General features: G+C 36.5%; 3 protein-coding genes and 2 pseudogenes across 3 annotated transcripts; all 5 read right to left on the bottom strand.

Moving 5' to 3' along the window:
• Positions 1 to 681: 681 nt before the first annotated feature.
• LOC117796609 lies at positions 682 to 1,297 on the bottom strand (annotated as a pseudogene).
• Positions 1,298 to 2,740: 1,443 nt separating this feature from the next.
• Positions 2,741 to 3,676, bottom strand: LOC117796816 (olfactory receptor 5L1-like). The gene has a single exon (XM_034646528.1). The coding sequence runs from the start codon at positions 3,674 to 3,676 to the stop codon at positions 2,741 to 2,743; it is 936 nt and encodes a 311-aa protein (XP_034502419.1).
• A 6,167-nt stretch (positions 3,677 to 9,843) lies between these two features.
• LOC117796608 lies at positions 9,844 to 10,459 on the bottom strand (annotated as a pseudogene).
• Positions 10,460 to 11,904: 1,445 nt separating this feature from the next.
• Positions 11,905 to 12,840, bottom strand: LOC100474850 (olfactory receptor 5L1-like). The gene has a single exon (XM_034646537.1). It carries the CDS (start codon positions 12,838 to 12,840, stop codon positions 11,905 to 11,907), a length of 936 nt encoding a protein of 311 aa, XP_034502428.1.
• An 8,104-nt stretch (positions 12,841 to 20,944) lies between these two features.
• LOC100478626 (olfactory receptor 5L1) lies at positions 20,945 to 21,880 on the bottom strand. The gene has a single exon (XM_011216738.3). The coding sequence runs from the start codon at positions 21,878 to 21,880 to the stop codon at positions 20,945 to 20,947; it is 936 nt and encodes a 311-aa protein (XP_011215040.3).
• Between the last annotated feature and the right edge of the window lie 64 nt (positions 21,881 to 21,944).

The following is a 21,944-nucleotide window of genomic DNA, read 5'->3' as shown; positions in this document are numbered from 1 at the left end:
TATATATGCTCACCTCTTCAACATTGTTCATGTTCTTTACTCCCGAATAAATCTTTTGTCTTTCTCTTTTGTTTCTCCTGAAAACTTGCTCACCCTTCAAGGTCAAGCAAAAGACGCATGCAGTTATGAAATGATCGCTGCTATCCACAAATGATTTTGAACTGTGTCTCCCCACCAACCCTATTATGATATTTAGTAATAACACTGGCTTGTGAGGTTCTTGAACATGAGACCATGTATATCTTTCCTTGTCATCTATTTCACTAAGTTTAAAATACAAAATTGGTTTCTTATTTAACACCTACAACTTCTCAGTTATCAGGGAAGAAAATACAATAGAACTAGCATTTATTGCACACATACAATATGCCAGAAATTTTGTCTACATTTCATGTTGTCCCACATACCACTTTACGAACTATATCATATTATATCATTTGTAATTAAAGCCTGGTTCAGAAAGACCAACTGGCCTAGCTTATATTATCAGATCTAGGTATAATTTTTCTGACCTAAAATTGATATTCTATCTATTGTAAATGTTCTGTCTTTTTGAAAATCTAAAGTGATTTTTTTTAAATCAGCTTAATATGCAGGTCACTCAACAATCACAGAAAAATGTTCTATAATAACAGAAGTAAGCTTTTACCAATGCATTCATTCAATATGGAAAAAAATGTGTTATTTTTTTACTTTGATGTCCTTATTCCTCAGGCTGAGATGAGGGGATTCAACATGGGGATCACCACTGTGTAAACACAATTACCACTTTGTGTGCTTGGAGTTTTGGGAGTTATCACACAAAGTAGAAGAGAATAGTGCTGTGGAAAATGCTGAAGACAGTCGCTTGCCAAGCTGACAGGTTCGAGAAGATTTTGTGGTGCCCTCCTGCTGAATGCATCTGCAGGCTGGTGGCAATGAAAAACACTTAAGACAGGAGAATGATGAGCAGTGTGTTCACCTCATTAATAGTTGTGGCAGTGAAAAGAAGTAACTGGCTGAGATAAGACCCAGAGCAAGCAAGAGACCTTAGTGAGGAGATCTAACAGAAGAAGTGGTTGATTGTGTTGAACCACAAGGAGATCTTCTGAAAGCAGAACATGTGAGGATCAAGAAACATGCTACTCTCTATGCATATGATACAACCATTGGTATGGCACAGGGTTTCTGGGACACGGCAACTGTGTAGTGAAGGGGATAGGAATGACTTGAAGCCATCATACACCATCATAGCAGATAGAATTAATTCATTAACCAAAATGATGAAAAAAAAAAAGAAGTGCACCGTGCACACTGAAAATTAATTTTTTACATCTTTTTTTCTTCTTTAAGTTTTTATTTAAATTCCAGTTAGTTAACATACAGTGTAATATTAGTTTCAGGTATAAAATCCAGTGATTCATCATTTACACAATACCCAATGCACATCACAAGTGACATCCTTAATACCCAACACATATTTCACCCATCCCCTGCTCACCCACACCCAGCAATCTGCAGTTTCTTCTCTATAGTTAAAAGTCTGTTTTCTGCTTTACCTCTCTTGCCCACACGCATGTTCATCTGTTTTGTTCTTAAATTCCACATATGAGTGTAATCATATGGTATTTGTCTTTCTCTGACTGACTTATTTCCCTTAGCCTAATACTCTCTAGTGCCATCCACATCATTGCAAATGGCAAGATATCATTCTTCTTGGTAGTGGATCAATATTTCATAGCATATGTATACTACTTCTTCTTTATTCACCAGTCAATGGACATTTGGGGTCCTTCCATGATTTGGCTTAAAAATGAACTATTTATGTGTTCTACAAGTAGGTTAGAATTCACCTTTAAGTGACAGCATTTAATCCCAGGGGGAGTTAGAATGGAGACTCAAAGAACAAACACACAAACAAACAAAACAACGTGATGAGTGACCTAAGTCAAAACCTAAGCAAAATTTATTCAGTGATGGCAAGTATACTTGTGTGTGGAGACTTTTATGTATACGCACGCCTGTATATGTGTGTATATATGAGTGTGTGTGTGTATATGAGACAGACAGTTGATATATAATAGAAGTATTATATATAAGAGAGGGAGGGTGGGAGAGTGGGTGTGCTAATTGTGATCCAGGGTCATTCTAGACTCTCTGCACATGACATGTAACTTAATTTTCCTAAAATTCATGGGAAGTAATTAGTACTATCTTCATATTTTTAGATGAGATCATATCTGAAGCTCCAAAAGCACTGGACCCTGCAACAGTAACAACAAAAATAATAAAGAAACCAGAAATAGGCAATAGCTTTAAAAAAGATTAAAAAGACACATACACATGTGGAAGTTTCATTCTGTATATAAACTGTTGGCCAAAGGTGTATTCTTCATTCTAAAATAGGAGGAACTTAACTTTGGAAAGGATCAAAGTTTTCATGGTACGTAACAAAAGAAAGTGTGATTTTCAATTAAGCTCCATGAAGGTATTGAGCAAATTAAATGCATCTGAAGAATTCGTTACTAATATCCATTTAAGACATTATAAACTAAAGGAAAGGGAAGAGGTAGGCTTCAAGTTTGAAATGGGCACAATCCTACCCTTGTGGCAAATTGAAAGCACAAAGGCAAGTGAATCAAAAATAATCACTCAGAAACACCTACCTCCTGGCTCTTCCCTCCACTCGAACATTACAGCCCATACATTCACCCCACCAACCTCCACTTTGGGACCCTGAGTCCTGCTAAGAAAATATTTTCTAGGAAAATATTTTGGAGCTCACTACTTTTCTGAGAGCTGCTTTCACATCCTTGTTCCTCAGACTATAGATAAAAGGGTTCAGCATGGGAATCACTATGGTGTAGAATACTGTGGCCACTTTGTCAGTCTCTACACTGTAGCCAGAACTGGGCTGGCAATAAATGAAAAGAATTGTTCCTTGGAAGACAAGGATGGCTGTGAGGTGGGAGGCACAGGTGGAAAAGGCTTTGCACCTTCCCTCTGCAGAGTGCATCCTCAGGATGGTGATAAGAATCAGCAAGTAGGAGGTGAAAATGATCATGAATGTGATGATCTCATTGACAGTGGCCACAATGAACACCGTGAGTTCGTTAATAGAGACATCAGAACAAGCAAGTGATAAGAGAGGAGGCAGATCGCAAAAGAAGTGGTTAATCACATTTGATCTATAGGATGGGGTCTCCAGAGCTAAACACAAATGGATCAGAGAACACATCATCCCCCAGAGGTAGCAGCAAGACACCAGCTCCATACAGAGATTCCGGGACATGGTGACTGTGTACAACAATGGGTTGCAGATGGCCACAAAGCGGTCATAGGCCATCACAGCCAGCAGGAAGACCTCAGTGATTGCGTAGGTACAAAACAAGTAGAATTGCACCATGCAACCCAGGAAGGAGATGGCTTTGTCCCTGCTTAAGGTATTGGACAGCATCTTTGGCACGATGATGGTGGAGTAGCAAAAATCCACAAAGGACAAGTGGCTGAGGAAAAAGTACATGGGAGTGTGAAGTGGAGAGCTGACCTGAATCACTGCAATCATGCCCAGATTTCCTGCAACGGTGACGCCATAGATGAGAAGGAACACCAGGAAGAGGAAGACTCTGAGCTCAGGGGCATGTGCTAATCCGAGAAGAATGAACTCTGTCACAGAGGTGCAGTTCTCCTCCCCCATTTCTGCCATATGTCACGCTTAGGAAAACAAATGTTAAATTTTGTGTTTCTTCTAAAATGGGAGGAAAAAAACAGGTTCATATTAACTTCAGAAAAAATATAACATTGATATCAAATATTGTATTTATAAGAAATAACAAAAACACAGTTATCAAATAATTGAAATGATAAATGTCTCTGTAGATCCCACTGATCAACATTGATGTAAGCAAAAGCAGAAACATTAAAAAACTTAGTGATTCCAACCTTTACCACGATACATAGAGATGATTAACTAAGTTCGACTGTTTGATGGATTTTAAAATAGAATCACAGATGCAATTCAAAACCACATAGAAATGAGCCTCTGTTCTCTGAAAATCCTTAAGAAGCTTCAGCCAGCAAGGTACCACCTACCGTGATTCTATAAAACATATACTTTCTTTTTTTCACTGAGTCTCTCAGGAACATATATCTGAAGCAACGTTTTTTAGCACTCCATTTTGGGGGATTGTGATAAGTTTTTTGCAGTCTGCAGCTCATAAAACGCTTTTAAATTTTGAATTATGAGCCAAGAGATGTAAAATATAGATTGAAAATGAAAATTTTACACCAAATGAAGAACGTGGTTTAATCAATTATCATAGTAATGATCTATAATAATGATCTACAGTCTTAATCCTGATGACAATAAAAGCTATATATTTTTATGAGAGATTTCATTCTTAATAAGCTATGGTAGAAATATATCATCACATTAATAAAATCATGAAAAACTAATCTTAAAGTACGTTGAAGTACTGTTTATAATATTAAAATGGAAAATGTTAATAATCAATAATAGAACAATTATTAAATTAGAGTGGGTCATTTCTAGGAAAGAAAATTATCATGCTGGTGGTAAATTAGAAAAGCAACAGGATACCAAATAGTCTACCCGGTGCACATAAGTAGATGTATATAAAGATGTACATAGAGGGTATGAATACCTCTGATATATTTATGTATCAATATCTTTGGTTTGGCTATCACTGAAATATTCATCCTTTACCCACATCAAAGAGAGGTGCCTGAAAACTCTCTCAAGTTCTCGAAGTAGCTGGCTGGCAAAAGTGGTTATTTTGTGTATTCGATGCAGTGGGATCGACCACTGAGATCTTTCCTTAAAGAAAAGGCAGATAGACATTGAGGGGTTCTATTCTCTGCCCTCCCTTCTAGCCTGCAGGAGGAGTATACTGGTGACCTCTACACATATGTGTAATGAAAATTGAGCGAAGAGGTTCTGGACTAGAAGAATAACTGTATTTTCTCCATATGTTGAACGAAGTCTAAAGAAGTGTGTCACTTTCCTGAAGTCATGTGATTTTCAATATCTGGCGAAGAACAGAAACAAAACAAAAGCAAAACAAAGCAAAATACCTGAGTTATTTGCCTGCTTTCCAGTTAAACAGGAAAGTCAACTTTGTACGTTTTTTTCCTAATGTTCTAGCCTGATAATAAGAAACAATTCCATGGCAACCCCAAAATAAATCCAAAAGAATTCATCTCATTTTCTGAGCAGAGCGAGTTCATAAGTCTGGACTGTCCGTGACCATCTGGAGGACAGGTGAATGCAACCCTCAGCAATAGCATGAAAATGAAGGAGCTTCTCCATGATCATAAACTCTGGATTTCATTGCAGAAACTGGTCTGGAAAAAAAAAAAATGTTAAAAGAAAACAGAAAGAGAACGAGAGAAGAGGGCTACCATTTGCTTATTCTGTATTTTTTCATATACATCCATCTTTGATGTTACAGAGAAAATTGTTTTAAATTAACCATTAAGTGTTTCTGAATACTGAAACACAAAGGCATTTTAAACAATAACTGCAGAGGAATGTTGTTAAACATTCTCTACTTAAAAGAGAGATGTCTCCAATACATGTTTAAAATAATTGTTAACAGAGAACACGCATTCATGTCTATTTTCAAGTAACCAGAGCCTAGTTCTAGCTAACAGACCTGAGTGACAGACATTTTCTCCTTGGAGCTGAAGATGTTAAGACATGTACAGAAGACAGAGACTTATAGTGTAATTTAATCTCCTGGGAAATGGGCTCCTTGGGCCCCAAAAACTAATCCCCATGGTATAACAAAATGCATAATAATTAAACTGAGACTACATGTCATGTAACATAACTAATAATTAATCTTTATGGCATATCATCAGGAGATTTATTTTTTAAATTATCCCAATTTGGGAAACAACTGTTTAAAACCAAAGACGCCCCTTCTCAGCCTTCATGGTGCTATATGATATTACATCTAAGTGTCATATCTGTGGGACACGGACATGAAGCCATAATAAAACAGCATGAATATTTCTTCCTTCCTAATAACGTGAGGAATCCCTTAGATTCTTCCTGTAGGAGATAGTGACAAATGCCTCATCAGAATTCCTTTAAATACCGTAAAAGTAATGATCCAGCTGGTCAGAATACTATAGAGTAGAACACACTTATTGAGCTCTTGCTAGGTGTTGGAAACTATTCTAAATATTACACAACTATTAATTCCTTTTCTCTTCCTAGTAACCAGCCAAGAAACAGTTCTGGGTTTCATGCCTATCTTACAAAGGAGATGATGGAGACACAGACGATGCCACTTGGATCAACTCAACATAAATTGCCAGTAAAAGCAATGGTGGCCTTCTGGTTTTTCACTCACATGAATGTATGGAAAAAAAGAACGAACCCAGAGAGATTTCTGAGGTGGCATTTCTTCAGTGCATGTCCAATGATGGAAGCCATTGAATTGGATGACATCAATTATCTGTTCTACGTGTATTCTTCTTCTGACTTTATAATATCAATCTAGACCACAGTATTCTATTTGTGTCTGTGTATCATTGGATGAACACATAAATTTTTAAGGTATATGTGGTTGGAAAGTAATTTCAAGTAAATAAATTTGTATACTCTCAAGTACCATACAGTATGTTCCTAAAATTGCTGTGCGGAAGACCGCACCCAAGGCTGAGGAGACGTTCCCTTTGGTTCTCCATTTCCAATTCACCTTTCACAATTAACAAAAGAGAAGAAAAGTTCTCACCATCTTTTTTTTAATTGCCCAATGAATAGAAATCTGTGGGTCAAAAGAAAGCGATAGTTGGGATTGTTGATGTTCTCAAGGCCATTTTTGATATTTTAATTCCTCATTCAGGGCACCTGCAACTCATGGCGTGTATTTCTCCCTCCTTCCAGCTATACAATTTCTGTTTCAGTTTACAACTTCTATAAATGTCTAGTCAAATATTTGGCCTATTTAAAAAACATTTTTTTTTTTGGTTTTCTGTATTCTATTAGTGTTCTTTATATATTTTGGGCACAAATATATATATTTTGGGCACAAATCCTCCCTCAGCTATATAACCTGCATTTTTCTTCTCAAACTTAAGTCTATGATCTGTTTTGAGCTAATGCCTGGGTATGCTGTGAGGTAAATTGAAATTTATCTTTTTTGCATATGGATACCCAGTTGCTCATCGCCATTTATTGAAAATATTATCCAACTTCAGGAGCCTGCCTCGGCAGGTTGTCAGAATCAATCAACCATAAACCTGTTTAATTCTGGACCCTCAATTCTATTATGTTGAAGTATACACCCACCATATACCAGTACCAATTACACTATGTTTTTAATTTTCAGTTTTTCCAGAGTCTTTTGTTATTTATTTTCATAAATATTTCAATATTTTCATGTGTTCAGGGACTTATTTTCTTAGTTTTACATAGGGATTTTATTTTGGTACTAGGAAGAAATAAGATAATTTTGATATATTAATGCTGCATTTTGTGATCGTGATGAATTTGATTATTAGTTCTCATGGTCCTAATATGGTGCACAGACATGTGTATGTGTGTGGATTGCTTAGGATTTTCTTCTTAAAAGATCATGTATAATGTGAATAATACCAGTTTTACTTAAAGGTTACTATTCTCAATGATTGTGTTAATTTGTTCCTTGTTTCTTTTTCATAGTAATTCTAGCTAAAATTTTGTCAATTACATTAATCCTTTCACAGTACAAACTCATTAATCTTCTCTGTTTTCATCTTCCTACTTTATTGGCTTGTGCTTTAGTCTTTATCATTTCCTTCCTTTGTTTTTTTTTCTTTTTTTAAAAATTTCTTAATGTGGAAGCTGAGTTTCTAGTTTTAATTGTTTTTCTCTTTTCTAATGTAGTTATTTGAAGATCTAAATTTCCTTGTAAACTCTAGGAAGCATCTAATAAAATTTCATAGGTTAGATTCCATTTTCATCATTGATTCCAAACAAGAGTAATATAATCTTTCTGCTACTTTTCTACAGTGTTCCAGCTAAGCACAAATCAAGGAAGTGACAATGTGTAAAGGAAGGCAATTTCATATATGTGAATATATATGATTATATAAAATAGTGTAGGATATAATTACATATCCAAATTTCTGAAATAAAGTTGTTTTGATTTCTTACTATATTTTAAAAATCATATCACTGTTCAAATTATTTTGTGAACCAATATAAGATTATTGTGCAGTTTTTATTTTACCCTAAACAAAATAGCTAGCAATTTTTCTCTCCATAATTTTCTGAACTAATTTGTGAGTTATCCAAAAACAAATAGTATGGGACAAAGGATATGTAAATAATTCAAGCAAAATTAATGATAGAAGAAATAAAAACATGATGTCATAAAATTTTTGGAAATTAGAAACCCATATCTATTTGGCCATCTTATAATAAATATTACTAGTACTAGAAAAATTTTAATCCTTCCTAATATACACAATAATTAGTTTTGATTACTTATTTGCTTAGATTATCATTTAAAATGACAGTTAATTTAAAATAACATTTAAGGGGCACCTGAAGGTTCAATTGGTTAAACATCAGATTCTTGATTTTGGCTCAGGTCCTGATCTCAGGGTCATAGGATCAAGCTCCGTTGGGCTCTCTGCTCAGTGTGGAGTCTGATTGAGATTCTCTCCCTCTCCCTTTGCCCTCCTGCCTGTGCTCTCTCTTTCTCTCAAACAAATAACTAAAATATTTTTTAAAAATAAAAATAAAAAAATAAAACAACATTTAAGGAAAGCAAATGGCTCTCAATATTTTCCAGAAACCTATTCAATAATTGTATGAAGACTGCCTAGGGAGTTCTCATGAAGAGAATTGAGAATGCTTTTGGTCAAGTGGCCACAAAAATTAATAATATATTTATGCTGATTGATAGGTGATACAAAGGAAAGATGAAACAGAATATGAATACATTTTCTTTGTCTTTGTTTTCACTATTGGCTTGGGAAACAGGCTAATGTCTCTAAACTTCTTGTAAATATGTTTATCCTCCCGACTGGAACTTTTCTGAAATAATTTAAAATAGTAGGTTGAGCCTATGTCACTTTTCATTCCTTCGAGTACCTAAAAACAGAACTCGTGTGCATATGGCATAAAATAGTAGCTCAAAAATACTGTTGAGTCATTGACTCAACTATATATGCTCACCTCTTCAACATTGTTCATGTTCTTTACTCCCGAATAAATCTTTTGTCTTTCTCTTTTGTTTCTCCTGAAAACTTGCTCACCCTTCAAGGTCAAGCAAAAGACGCATGCAGTTATGAAATGATCGCTGCTATCCACAAATGATTTTGAACTGTGTCTCCCCACCAACCCTATTATGATATTTAGTAATAACACTGGCTTGTGAGGTTCTTGAACATGAGACCATGTATATCTTTCCTTGTCATCTATTTCACTAAGTTTAAAATACAAAATTGGTTTCTTATTTAACACCTACAACTTCTCAGTTATCAGGGAAGAAAATACAATAGAACTAGCATTTATTGCACACATACAATATGCCAGAAATTTTGTCTACATTTCATGTTGTCCCACATACCACTTTACGAACTATATCATATTATATCATTTGTAATTAAAGCCTGGTTCAGAAAGACCAACTGGCCTAGCTTATATTATCAGATCTAGGTATAATTTTTCTGACCTAAAATTGATATTCTATCTATTGTAAATGTTCTGTCTTTTTGAAAATCTAAAGTGATTTTTTTTAAATCAGCTTAATATGCAGGTCACTCAACAATCACAGAAAAATGTTCTATAATAACAGAAGTAAGCTTTTACCAATGCATTCATTCAATATGGAAAAAAATGTGTTATTTTTTTACTTTGATGTCCTTATTCCTCAGGCTGAGATGAGGGGATTCAACATGGGGATCACCACTGTGTAAACACAATTACCACTTTGTGTGCTTGGAGTTTTGGGAGTTATCACACAAAGTAGAAGAGAATAGTGCTGTGGAAAATGCTGAAGACAGTCGCTTGCCAAGCTGACAGGTTCGAGAAGATTTTGTGGTGCCCTCCTGCTGAATGCATCTGCAGGCTGGTGGCAATGAAAAACACTTAAGACAGGAGAATGATGAGCAGTGTGTTCACCTCATTAATAGTTGTGGCAGTGAAAAGAAGTAACTGGCTGAGATAAGACCCAGAGCAAGCAAGAGACCTTAGTGAGGAGATCTAACAGAAGAAGTGGTTGATTGTGTTGAACCACAAGGAGATCTTCTGAAAGCAGAACATGTGAGGATCAAGAAACATGCTACTCTCTATGCATATGATACAACCATTGGTATGGCACAGGGTTTCTGGGACACGGCAACTGTGTAGTGAAGGGGATAGGAATGACTTGAAGCCATCATACACCATCATAGCAGATAGAATTAATTCATTAACCAAAATGATGAAAAAAAAAAAGAAGTGCACCGTGCACACTGAAAATTAATTTTTTACATCTTTTTTTCTTCTTTAAGTTTTTATTTAAATTCCAGTTAGTTAACATACAGTGTAATATTAGTTTCAGGTATAAAATCCAGTGATTCATCATTTACATTCAATACCCAATGCACATCACAAGTGACATCCTTAATACCCAACACATATTTCACCCATCCCCTGCTCACCCACACCCAGCAATCTGCAGTTTCTTCTCTATAGTTAAAAGTCTGTTTTCTGCTTTACCTCTCTTGCCCACACGCATGTTCATCTGTTTTGTTCTTAAATTCCACATATGAGTGTAATCATATGGTATTTGTCTTTCTCTGACTGACTTATTTCCCTTAGCCTAATACTCTCTAGTGCCATCCACATCATTGCAAATGGCAAGATATCATTCTTCTTGGTAGTGGATCAATATTTCATAGCATATGTATACTACTTCTTCTTTATTCACCAGTCAATGGACATTTGGGGTCCTTCCATGATTTGGCTTAAAAATGAACTATTTATGTGTTCTACAAGTAGGTTAGAATTCACCTTTAAGTGACAGCATTTAATCCCAGGGGGAGTTAGAATGGAGACTCAAAGAACAAACACACAAACAAACAAAACAACGTGATGAGTGACCTAAGTCAAAACCTAAGCAAAATTTATTCAGTGATGGCAAGTATACTTGTGTGTGGAGACTTTTATGTATACGCACGCCTGTATATGTGTGTATATATGAGTGTGTGTGTGTATATGAGACAGACAGTTGATATATAATAGAAGTATTATATATAAGAGAGGGAGGGTGGGAGAGTGGGTGTGCTAATTGTGATCCAGGGTCATTCTAGACTCTCTGCACATGACATGTAACTTAATTTTCCTAAAATTCATGGGAAGTAATTAGTACTATCTTCATATTTTTAGATGAGATCATATCTGAAGCTCCAAAAGCACTGGACCCTGCAACAGTAACAACAAAAATAATAAAGAAACCAGAAATAGGCAATAGCTTTAAAAAAGATTAAAAAGACACATACACATGTGGAAGTTTCATTCTGTATATAAACTGTTGGCCAAAGGTGTATTCTTCATTCTAAAATAGGAGGAACTTAACTTTGGAAAGGATCAAAGTTTTCATGGTACGTAACAAAAGAAAGTGTGATTTTCAATTAAGCTCCATGAAGGTATTGAGCAAATTAAATGCATCTGAAGAATTCGTTACTAATATCCATTTAAGACATTATAAACTAAAGGAAAGGGAAGAGGTAGGCTTCAAGTTTGAAATGGGCACAATCCTACCCTTGTGGCAAATTGAAAGCACAAAGGCAAGTGAATCAAAAATAATCACTCAGAAACACCTACCTCCTGGCTCTTCCCTCCACTCGAACATTACAGCCCATACATTCACCCCACCAACCTCCACTTTGGGACCCTGAGTCCTGCTAAGAAAATATTTTCTAGGAAAATATTTTGGAGCTCACTACTTTTCTGAGAGCTGCTTTCACATCCTTGTTCCTCAGACTATAGATAAAAGGGTTCAGCATGGGAATCACTATGGTGTAGAATACTGTGGCCACTTTGTCAGTCTCTACACTGTAGCCAGAACTGGGCTGGCAATAAATGAAAAGAATTGTTCCTTGGAAGACAAGGATGGCTGTGAGGTGGGAGGCACAGGTGGAAAAGGCTTTGCACCTTCCCTCTGCAGAGTGCATCCTCAGGATGGTGATAAGAATCAGCAAGTAGGAGGTGAAAATGATCATGAATGTGATGATCTCATTGACAGTGGCCACAATGAACACCGTGAGTTCGTTAATAGAGACATCAGAACAAGCAAGTGATAAGAGAGGAGGCAGATCGCAAAAGAAGTGGTTAATCACATTTGATCTATAGGATGGGGTCTCCAGAGCTAAACACAAATGGATCAGAGAACACATCATCCCCCAGAGGTAGCAGCAAGACACCAGCTCCATACAGAGGTTCTGAGACATGGTGACCATGTACAACAGTGGGTTGCAGATGGCCACAAAGCGATCATAGGCCATCACAGCCAGCAGGAAGACCTCAGTGATTGCGTAGGTACAAAACAAGTAGAATTGCACCATGCAACCCAGGAAGGAGATGGCTTTGTCCCCCTTTAAGATATTGGACAGCATCTTTGGCACGATGATGGTGGAGTAGCAAAAATCCACAAAGGACAAGTGGCTGAGGAAAAAGTACATGGGAGTGTGAAGTGGAGAGCTGACCTGAATCACTGCAATCATGCCCAGATTTCCTGCAACGGTGACGCCATAGATGAGAAGGAACACCAGGAAGAGGAAGACTCTGAGCTCAGGGGCATCTGCTAATCCGAGAAGAGTGAACTCTGTCACAGAGGTGCAGTTCTCCTCCCCCATTTCTGCCATATGTCAGGCTTAGGAAAACAAATGTTAACTTTTGTGTTTCTTCTAAAATGGGAGGGGAAAAAACAGGTTCATATTAACTTCAAAAATATAGCATTGATATCAAATATTGTATTTATAAGAAATAACCAAAACACAGTTGTCAATTCAAGGTGTTAAATGTCTCACTGGATCCCAATGATCAAAACTGAGCTCAGCATCAGCAGCAGAAACATTAAATAATGTAAATGATTCCAACCTTTACCACGATACATAGAGATGATTAACTAAGTTTGATGTTTTGATGGATTTTAAAATAGAGTCAATGATGCATTTCAAAGCCACACAGAAATGAACCTCTGTTCTCTGAAAATCCTTAAGAAGCTTCAGCCAGCAAGGTACCACCTACCGTGATTCTATAAAACATATACTTTCCTTTTTTCACTGAGTCTCTCAGGAACATATCTGAAGAAAAGTTCGTAACAATCCGTGGTTTAATCAATTATCATAGTAATGATCTACAGTAATTAAACCTTAATCCTGACAACACAAAAAGTCAATATTTTTATGAGAGATTTCATTCTTAATAAGCTTTTGTTAGAGGGTGGCCAGGGTGGCTCATTAGGTTAAGTGTCTGCCTTGGGTTCTGCTTATGATCCCAGGGTCCTGGGATGTTGTCCTGCATTTGGCTCCTTGCTCAGCAGGGAGTCTGCATCTCTTTCTTCCTTTCCTTCTGCCCCTTCATCCCACTAGTGCTCGCTCTCTCTCTCTCTCTGTAGCTCTCAAATGAATAAATAAATAAATAAATAAATCTTTAATAATATAAGCTATAGTTAGAAATATTTAATTACATTGATAAAATCATGAGAAACAAAGCCCAAAACTACCTTTTCCGTATTGTTTATAATATTAACAATGGAAAATGTTAATGATTAACAATATTAAATTACAGTGGGTCATTTCTAGGAGAGAAAATTATCATACTAGTGGTTATTTAAAAAAGAAACAAGATATCAAATAGTCCATTTGGTGTACATAAGTACATGCATATAAAGATGTACATAGAGAGGTATGAATATATTTGCTAGATCTGTCTACCAGTATCTTTGGTTTGGCTATAACCGAAATATTCATCCTTAACCCGCATCAAAGAGAAGTGCCTGAAAACTCAAGTTCTCGAAGTAGTTGGCTGGCAAAAGTGGTTATTTTGTCTACTCGATACAGTGGGATCCACCACTGAGATCTTTCCTTAAAGAAAAGGCAGATAGACATGGAGGGGTTCTATTCTCTGCCCTCCCTTCTAGCCTGCAGGAGGAGTATACTGGTGACCTCTACACATATGTGTAATGAAAATGGAGTGAAGGTTCTGGACTAGAAGAGTAATTTGGTATTTCTCTAAATCTTCAACTGACTTTAAGGAAGTGAAAACGTATCACTTTCTGGAGGTCACTGTTTTTTGTTTTTCTTTTCATTATCTGGCCAAGAACAGAAATAAAACAAAAGCAAAACCATCAAAATACCTGAGTTATTTGTCTGCTTCCCAGTGAAACAGGAAGTCAACTTGGTAATTTTTTTCCCTAATGTTCTAGCCTGATAATAAGAAACTATTTCATGGCAACCCCAAAACAAGTCCAAAAAAATTCATCTCATTTTTTGAGCAGAATGAGTTCGTAAGTCCTGACTGTGAACAGCCTGGTGGGCAGGTAAATGTAACCCCCAGCATTAGTAGGACAATTTAGGAACTCCTCCATGATCATAAATTCTGGATTTCATTGCAGAAACTGGTCCGAAAAAAGGAGTTAAGAAGAAACAGAAAGAGAAAAAGAAGAGGGCTGCCAATTGCTTATTCTGTATTCTTTCAAACACACCCATCTTTGATATTACAGAGAAAATTGCTCTAAATTCACCATTAAGTGTTTCTGAATACTGAAACACAAAGGCATTTTAAACAGTAACTGCACACAAATAGAAGTCCTGTTAAAATATTCTCTAATTAGAGGAGAGATGAGTTCAATACATCTTTAAAATAATTGTAAACAGGGAGCATAGATTCATTTCTATTTTCAAGATAGGCTAGTTCTAGCTAGCAGACCTGAGTGATAGACATTTTCTCCCTCGTACTGAAGATGTTAAGGTGTGTACAGCAGACAGAGACTTATACTGTAATTTAAGCTCTTGGGAAAAGGGCTCATTAGGCCCAAAACAATTACTAACCCCTACGGTATAACAAAATATATAAAAATTACACTGAGACTACATGTCTTATAACACAACTAATAATTAGTCCTCACGGTACATAATTAGGAATTTATTTTTTAAATTATCCCAATTTGGGAAATGACTATTTCAAACCAAAGATGCCCCCTCCCAGCATTCATGGTGCTATCTGATATTACATCTAAGTGTTATATCTGTGGGACACAACCATAAGGCAATAATGAAATAGCATAAATATTTCTTCCTTTCTAATAACACAATAGAATCCCTCAGACTCTTCCTGTAGGGCATAGTAACAAATGCAACATCAGAGTTGCTTTAAATACCATAAAATTAATGATGCTACTGGTCAGAAAACTATTGAATAGATCACACATATTGAGCTCTTGCTGAGTGTTGGAAGTTATTCTAAATATTATGCAAGTATTAATTCCTTTTAGCTTCCTAATAACCAGCCAGGAGTAACCATGCCTATCTTACAAAGGAGATGATGGAGACATAGTTGCCCCTTGGATCAACTCAATGTGAATTGCCAATAAAAGCAATGGTGGCCTTCTGGTTTTTCCGCTCATATGAATGTATGCAGAAAGAACGAACCCAGAGGGATTTCTGAGGTGGATTTCTTCAGTGCGTGTCCAATGCTGGACGCCATTGAATGGGATGACATCAATTATCTGTTCTCGGTGTGTTCTTCTGACTTCACAATATCAATCTAGACCACAGTATTCTATTTGTGTCTGTGTATCACTGGATGTACACTTAAATTTTTAAAGGTATATGTGGTTGGAAAGTAATTTCAAGTAAATAAATTTGTATACTCTCAAGTACCATACAGTATGTTCCTAAAATTGCTTGCGGGGGGCACCTGGGTGGCACAGCGGTTAAGCGTCTGCCTTCGGCTCAGGGCGTGATCCCGGCGTTCCGGGATCGAGCCCCACATCAGGCTCCTCTGCTATGAGCCTGCTTCTTCCTCTCCCACTCCCGCTGCTTGTGTTCCCTCTCTCGCTGGCTGTCTCTATCTCTGTCGAATAAATAAATAAAATCTTTAAAAAAAAAAATTGCTGTGCGGAAGACTGCACCCAAGGCTGAGGAGACATTCCCTTTGGTTCTCCATTCCCAATTCACCTTTCACAATTAACGAAAGAGAAGATAAGTTCTCACACAATATCTTTTTTTGAATTGCCCCATGAGTAGAAATCTGTGGGCCAAAAGAAAGCGATAGTTGTGATCGTTGGTGTTCTTAAGGCCATTTTTCATGTTTCAACTCCTCATTCAGGGCACCTGCAACTCATGGCATGCAACTCTCCTTCTTTCCATCTTATACAATTTCTGTTTCAGGTTAAAACTTCTATAAATGTCTAGTCAAATATTTGGCTTATTTAAAAAATATTTTACTTGGTTTTCTATGTTCTGTTACTAAGTGTTCTTTACATATTTTGAGCATAAATCCTCCCTTGGCTATATAACCTGCACTTTTCCTCTCACATTTAAGTCTATGATCTGTTTTGAGCTAATGTCTGTGTATGGTATGAGGTAAATTAAATTTATATTTTTTGCATATGGATACCCAGTTGCTCATTGCCATTTGTTGAAAAGATTATCCAGCTTCAGGAAACTGCCTGGGCAGGTTGTCAGAATCAATCAACCATAAATCCGTTTAATTCTAGACTCTCAATTCTATTATGCTGAAGTATATACCCACCATATACCAGTACCAATTACATTATGTTTTTAATTTTCAGTTTCTCAATAGTCTCTTGTTACTTATTTTTAAGTATTGCAATATTTTCATGTATTCAGGAACTTATTTTCTTAGTTTTACATTGGGATTTCATTTTGGTACCATGAAGGCAAAAGATAATTTTGAAATACTGATGTTGTATTTTGTGAACATGTTGAAATCAATCATTAGTTCTAATAGTGCTAGTAGGGTGTGTGCATGTGTGTGTGTGTGTGGATTCCTTAGGATTTTCTTCTTAAAAGATCATGTATAATGTGAATAAAATCAGTTTTACTTCAAATCTGGATGACTGATTGCTGGACTGATCAATTTATTAATCTGTGTATCTATCTTTCTGTGTATTTTTATCAATCTATTAGTATTTCAATCTGTCTGTGAGTACTGAGAGTAGACATCCCGCATTATTTTTAAACTATAGGGAAGATCACTCATTCCCTAACTCTAAGTGTGATGATAGCAACAGCTTTGGTAGATTGAAGTAATATCTTCTACTTTACCTTTATTGGTAATTTTTATCTTGCATGGATGCAGGATGGTGTCAAATAATTTTTCTGTATCTTTACGGTGAATATGTGGTTTTTGTTGCCTTTTATTCTATGTAAGCGATCTATTACACTGTTTTTCATATGTTAAACCAACCTTGGATTTCTGGGCTAAATCCCATTTGATCATCATTCATAATGCTGTTATATGTTTTATTGTATTTATTTTATTTCATTATTGGATATAATATTTTGTTGAGAATTCTTGAGTTTATATCCATGAGGGATATTGGTTTGTGTTTTCTTTTATTCTTGAAGATTTTATTTACTTGAGAGAGAGAGCAAGAGGGAGAAGCAGTCTTGCCCCTGATCAGGGAGCTGGTGCAGGGTTCAATTGCAGGACCCCAGGATCATGACCTGAGCCAAAGTCAGATGCTTAACCAACTGAGCTACCCAGGCACCCTTGTGTTTTCTTTCTTGTGCTGTCTTTGTTTTGCTTTGTTCTCAGGGGAATATTGGCATAATCACATGAACTAAAAAGAGCATCACGTCTTATCTTCTTTATGAGTTAATTAATAATCAGTACTATTGCTTATACACTTATTTAGTAAAAACAACTGTTGAAGCGAACTGTCTGGATACTGATAGAGGGAGGGAGAGAATATTTTCATAACAAATTGGATTTGTTGTTACATATCTATTCAGAGTTTCTGTTTCTCTGTCAGTTTTGGTAAATTGATCTTTTTCAAATTTGTATCATCTAACGTGAATAAATTGTTGGTATACAATTGTTAAGACTATTCATTATACTCATTTTAATTTACTCGTTTACTCTCCTCAATGATTGTATTAATTTTGTTTCTCGTTTCCTGTCATCTTAGTAATTCTAGCTAATTTAGTCAATTACCTTAATCTTTTCACAGTACAAACTCATTGATCTCTGATCTTCATCTTCCTACTTTATTGGCTTGTGCTCTAGTCTATTATAAGCTTCTTTTGTTTGTTTTTTGTTTGTTTGTTTTACTTTCTTAATGTGGAAGCTACGTTTCTAGTTTTAAAAGTTTTTCTCTTTTCTAGTATAGTTATTTGAAAACCTAAATTTCCTTGCAAACACTAGGAAGTATCCATTAAAATTCTGTAGGTTGATTTTCATTTTCATCATTGACTCCCATCAAGAGTAATACAACATTTCTGCTACATTTCTACAAGTGTTCCAGGTGAGTTCAAATCAAGTAAGTGACAACGTATAAAGAAAGGCAGTTTCATATATGTAAATATATATGATTATTTAAAATAGTTTGGGATATAATTATATACTTAAATTTGTGTAACCAAGTTGATTTTAATTCATTATTGTAAGTTTAAAATTATATTGCCTTTCCAGGGGCGTCTGGGTGGCACAGCGGTTAAGCGTCTGCCTTCGACTCAGGGCCTGATCCCGGCGTTATGGGATCAAGCCCCACATCAGGCTCCTCCGCTATGAGCCTGCTTCTTCCTCTCCCACTTCCCCTGCTTGTGTTCCCTCTCTCACTGGCTGTCTCTATCTCTGTCAAATAAATAAATAAAATATTTTTAAAAAATTATATTGCCATTCCAAATTGTTTAATGAACCAATATAAGATTATTGTGCAGTTTTTATGTTACCCTCAACAAAAACAGCTAATATTTTTCTCTCATTAGTTTTCTGGACTAATTTGGAATTTATCCATAAACTGAGAACAGAACAAAGGATATAAAAGTCACTCAAGCAAAATTAACAATAGAAGAAAGATAAACATGATGTTATAAAGTTTTTGGAAATTAGGAACCCATATCTATTTGGCCGTCTTATAATAAATATTACTAGGACTAGAAAAAATAATCTTTCCTAATAGAATAATCTAGGTTTTATTACTTATTTGTTTAGATTATTATTTTTTAATAATAATATTTTTATTATATTATGTTAGTCACCATACAGTACATCCCTAGTTTTGAGTAAAGTTCATGATTCATTACTTGCATATAACATCCAGTGCACCATGCAATACGTGCCCTCCTTAATACCCATCACCAGCCTACCCCACCCTCCCCCCCCGAAGCCCTCAGTTTGTTTCCCAGAGTCCATAGTCTCTCATGGTTCATTTCCCCTTCTGTTTATTATTTAGATTATGATTAAAAATGTCAGTTAATTTAAAACCACTTTAAAGGGGTGCCTGAGTGGCTGGGGTGGTTAAGTTATGGACGCTTAATTTCAGCTTAGGTCATGATCTCAGATTCCTAGGATTGAATCCCATGTCTGGTTCTGCGCTCAGTGCAGAGTCTGATTGAGATTCTCTTTCTCCCTCTCCCTTCTTAATACCCATCACCCATTTAACCTATCCCATGCCCAACCCCTCTCCAGCAACCCTCAGTTTCTTCTTTACAGTTAAGAGTCTGTTTTCTGGTTTGCATCTCTTCCCCCCCCCCATGTTCATCTGCTTTGTTTCTAAAATCCACATATAAGTGAAATTATATTGTATTTTTCTTTCTCCAACTGACTTATTTTGCATAGCATAATTCTCTCTAGCTCCATCCACATCATTGCAAATAGCAAGATTCATTCTTTTTGATGGCTGAGTAATATTGCATCGTGTATATATAGCACAATTATCCATTCATCAGTCAATGGACAATTGGGCTCCTTCCATAATTTGACTTGGAAATGAAACATTTATGTGTTCTACAAGCAGGTTAGAATTCCACTTTTAAGTGACAGCATTTTATTGAAAATGGAGAGTTAGAATGGAGACTTAATGTAAAAAACAAACCAAAAAAACTTGTGACAAGTGACATAAGTCAGAGATGCAAGTACTTGTAGTTTTATTCACTATGTCAACTGTATGTATGTTTGTGGAGATTTTACATATACCCGCACTCTTATATATGTGTATGTATATATGAGACAGGCAGTAGATATGAAATATAAATAGAATATAGGAGAGGGAGGAGGAGAAAGGGAGAGAGAAGGAGGGAGAGGGAGAATTAATTGTGTGCCAGGGATCATTCTAGGCTCGTCACACATGACATGTAATTTACTTTTCCTAACATTCATGGGAAGTAATTAGTACTATCTTCATTTTTTCAGAAGAGATCATATCTGAAGTTCCAAAATCACTGGAACCTGCAACAGCAACAATGACAACAGAAAAATAAAAATAAAGAAAACCAGAAATAAGCAATAAATCTAAAAAAAAAAGATTAAAAGATAAAAGACACATACTCATGGAAATCTCATTCTGTATATAAACTGTTGGACAATGATGTGTTCTTCATATTAAAATGGGAGGAATTCAACTTTGGAAAGGATCAGGTTTTCATAATAGATACTGACAGATACTGAGAAAAGTGTGATTTTCCAGCATGCTTCATAAAGCACATGAAGGTTATACAGCAAACTAAATGTATCCTAGGGATCCATTACTAATACCATTTAAGATATTAGACATTGAAGGAAAACAAAGAGGTAGGCTTCAAGTTTGAAATGTGCCCAATCTTACCTTTGAGGCAAATTGAAAGCAGAAAGGCAAGTGAATCAAAAATAATCACTCAGAAACACCTACCTCCTGGCTCTTCCCTCCACTCGAACACTACAGCCCATCCATTCACCATCCCACCAGCCTCCACTTTGGGACCCTGTGTTCTCCTAAGGATATATTTTCTAGGAAAATATTTTGGAGCTCACTACTTTTCTGAGAGCTTCTTTCACGTCCTTGTTCCTCAGACTATAGATAAGAGGGTTCAACATGGGGATCACTATGGTGTAGAATACTGTGGCCACCTTGTCAGTCTCCACACTGTTGCCAGAACTGGGCCGGCAATAAATGAAAAGAATCATTCCATGGAAGACAAGGATGGTTGTGAGGTGGGAGGCACAGGTGGAAAAGGCTTTACTCCTTCCCTCTGCAGAGTGCATCCTCACAATGGTGATGAGAATCAGCAAGTAGGAGGTGAGGATGGCCACGATGGTGGTGATCTCACTGAAGGTGGCCAGGATGTACAGCAGCAATTCATGAATAGAGACATCAGAGCAAGCAAGCGATAGCAGAGGGGGTAGATCACAAAAGAAGTGATTAATCACATTTGATCTATAGGATGGGATCTCCAGAGCTAAACACAAGTGGATCAGAGAACACACCACCCCACAGAGATAGCAGCAAGACACCAGCTCCATACAGACATTCCGGGACATGGTGACTGTGTACAACAATGGGTTGCAGATGGCCACAAAGCGGTCATAGGCCATCACAGCCAGCAAGAGGATCTCAGGGATTGCGTAGGTACAAAACAAGTAGAATTGTACCATGCAACCCAGGAAGGAGATGGTTTTGTCCCTGCTTAAGATATTGGACAGCATCTTTGGCACGATGATGGTGGAGTAGCAAAAATCCACAAAGGACAAGTGGCTGAGGAAAAAGTACATGGGAGTGTGAAGTGGAGAGCTGACCTGAATCACTGCAATCATGCCCAGATTTCCTGCAACGGTGATGCCATAGATGAGAAGGAACACCAGGAAGAGGAAGACTCTGAGCTCAGGGGCATCTGCTAATCCGAGAAGAATGAACTCTGTCACAGAGGTGCAGTTCTCCTCCCCCATTTCTGCCATACGTCAGGCTTAGGAAAACAAATGTTAAATTTTGTGTTTCTTCTAAAAGGGGAAT

Source organism: Ailuropoda melanoleuca, chromosome 16 (assembly GCF_002007445.2).
Source record: "Ailuropoda melanoleuca isolate Jingjing chromosome 16, ASM200744v2, whole genome shotgun sequence".
NCBI classification, from domain to species: domain Eukaryota; kingdom Metazoa; phylum Chordata; class Mammalia; order Carnivora; family Ursidae; genus Ailuropoda; species Ailuropoda melanoleuca.
Note: the sequence above shows the minus strand (reverse complement) of the source record. Positions and strands in the feature narration are given on the sequence as shown.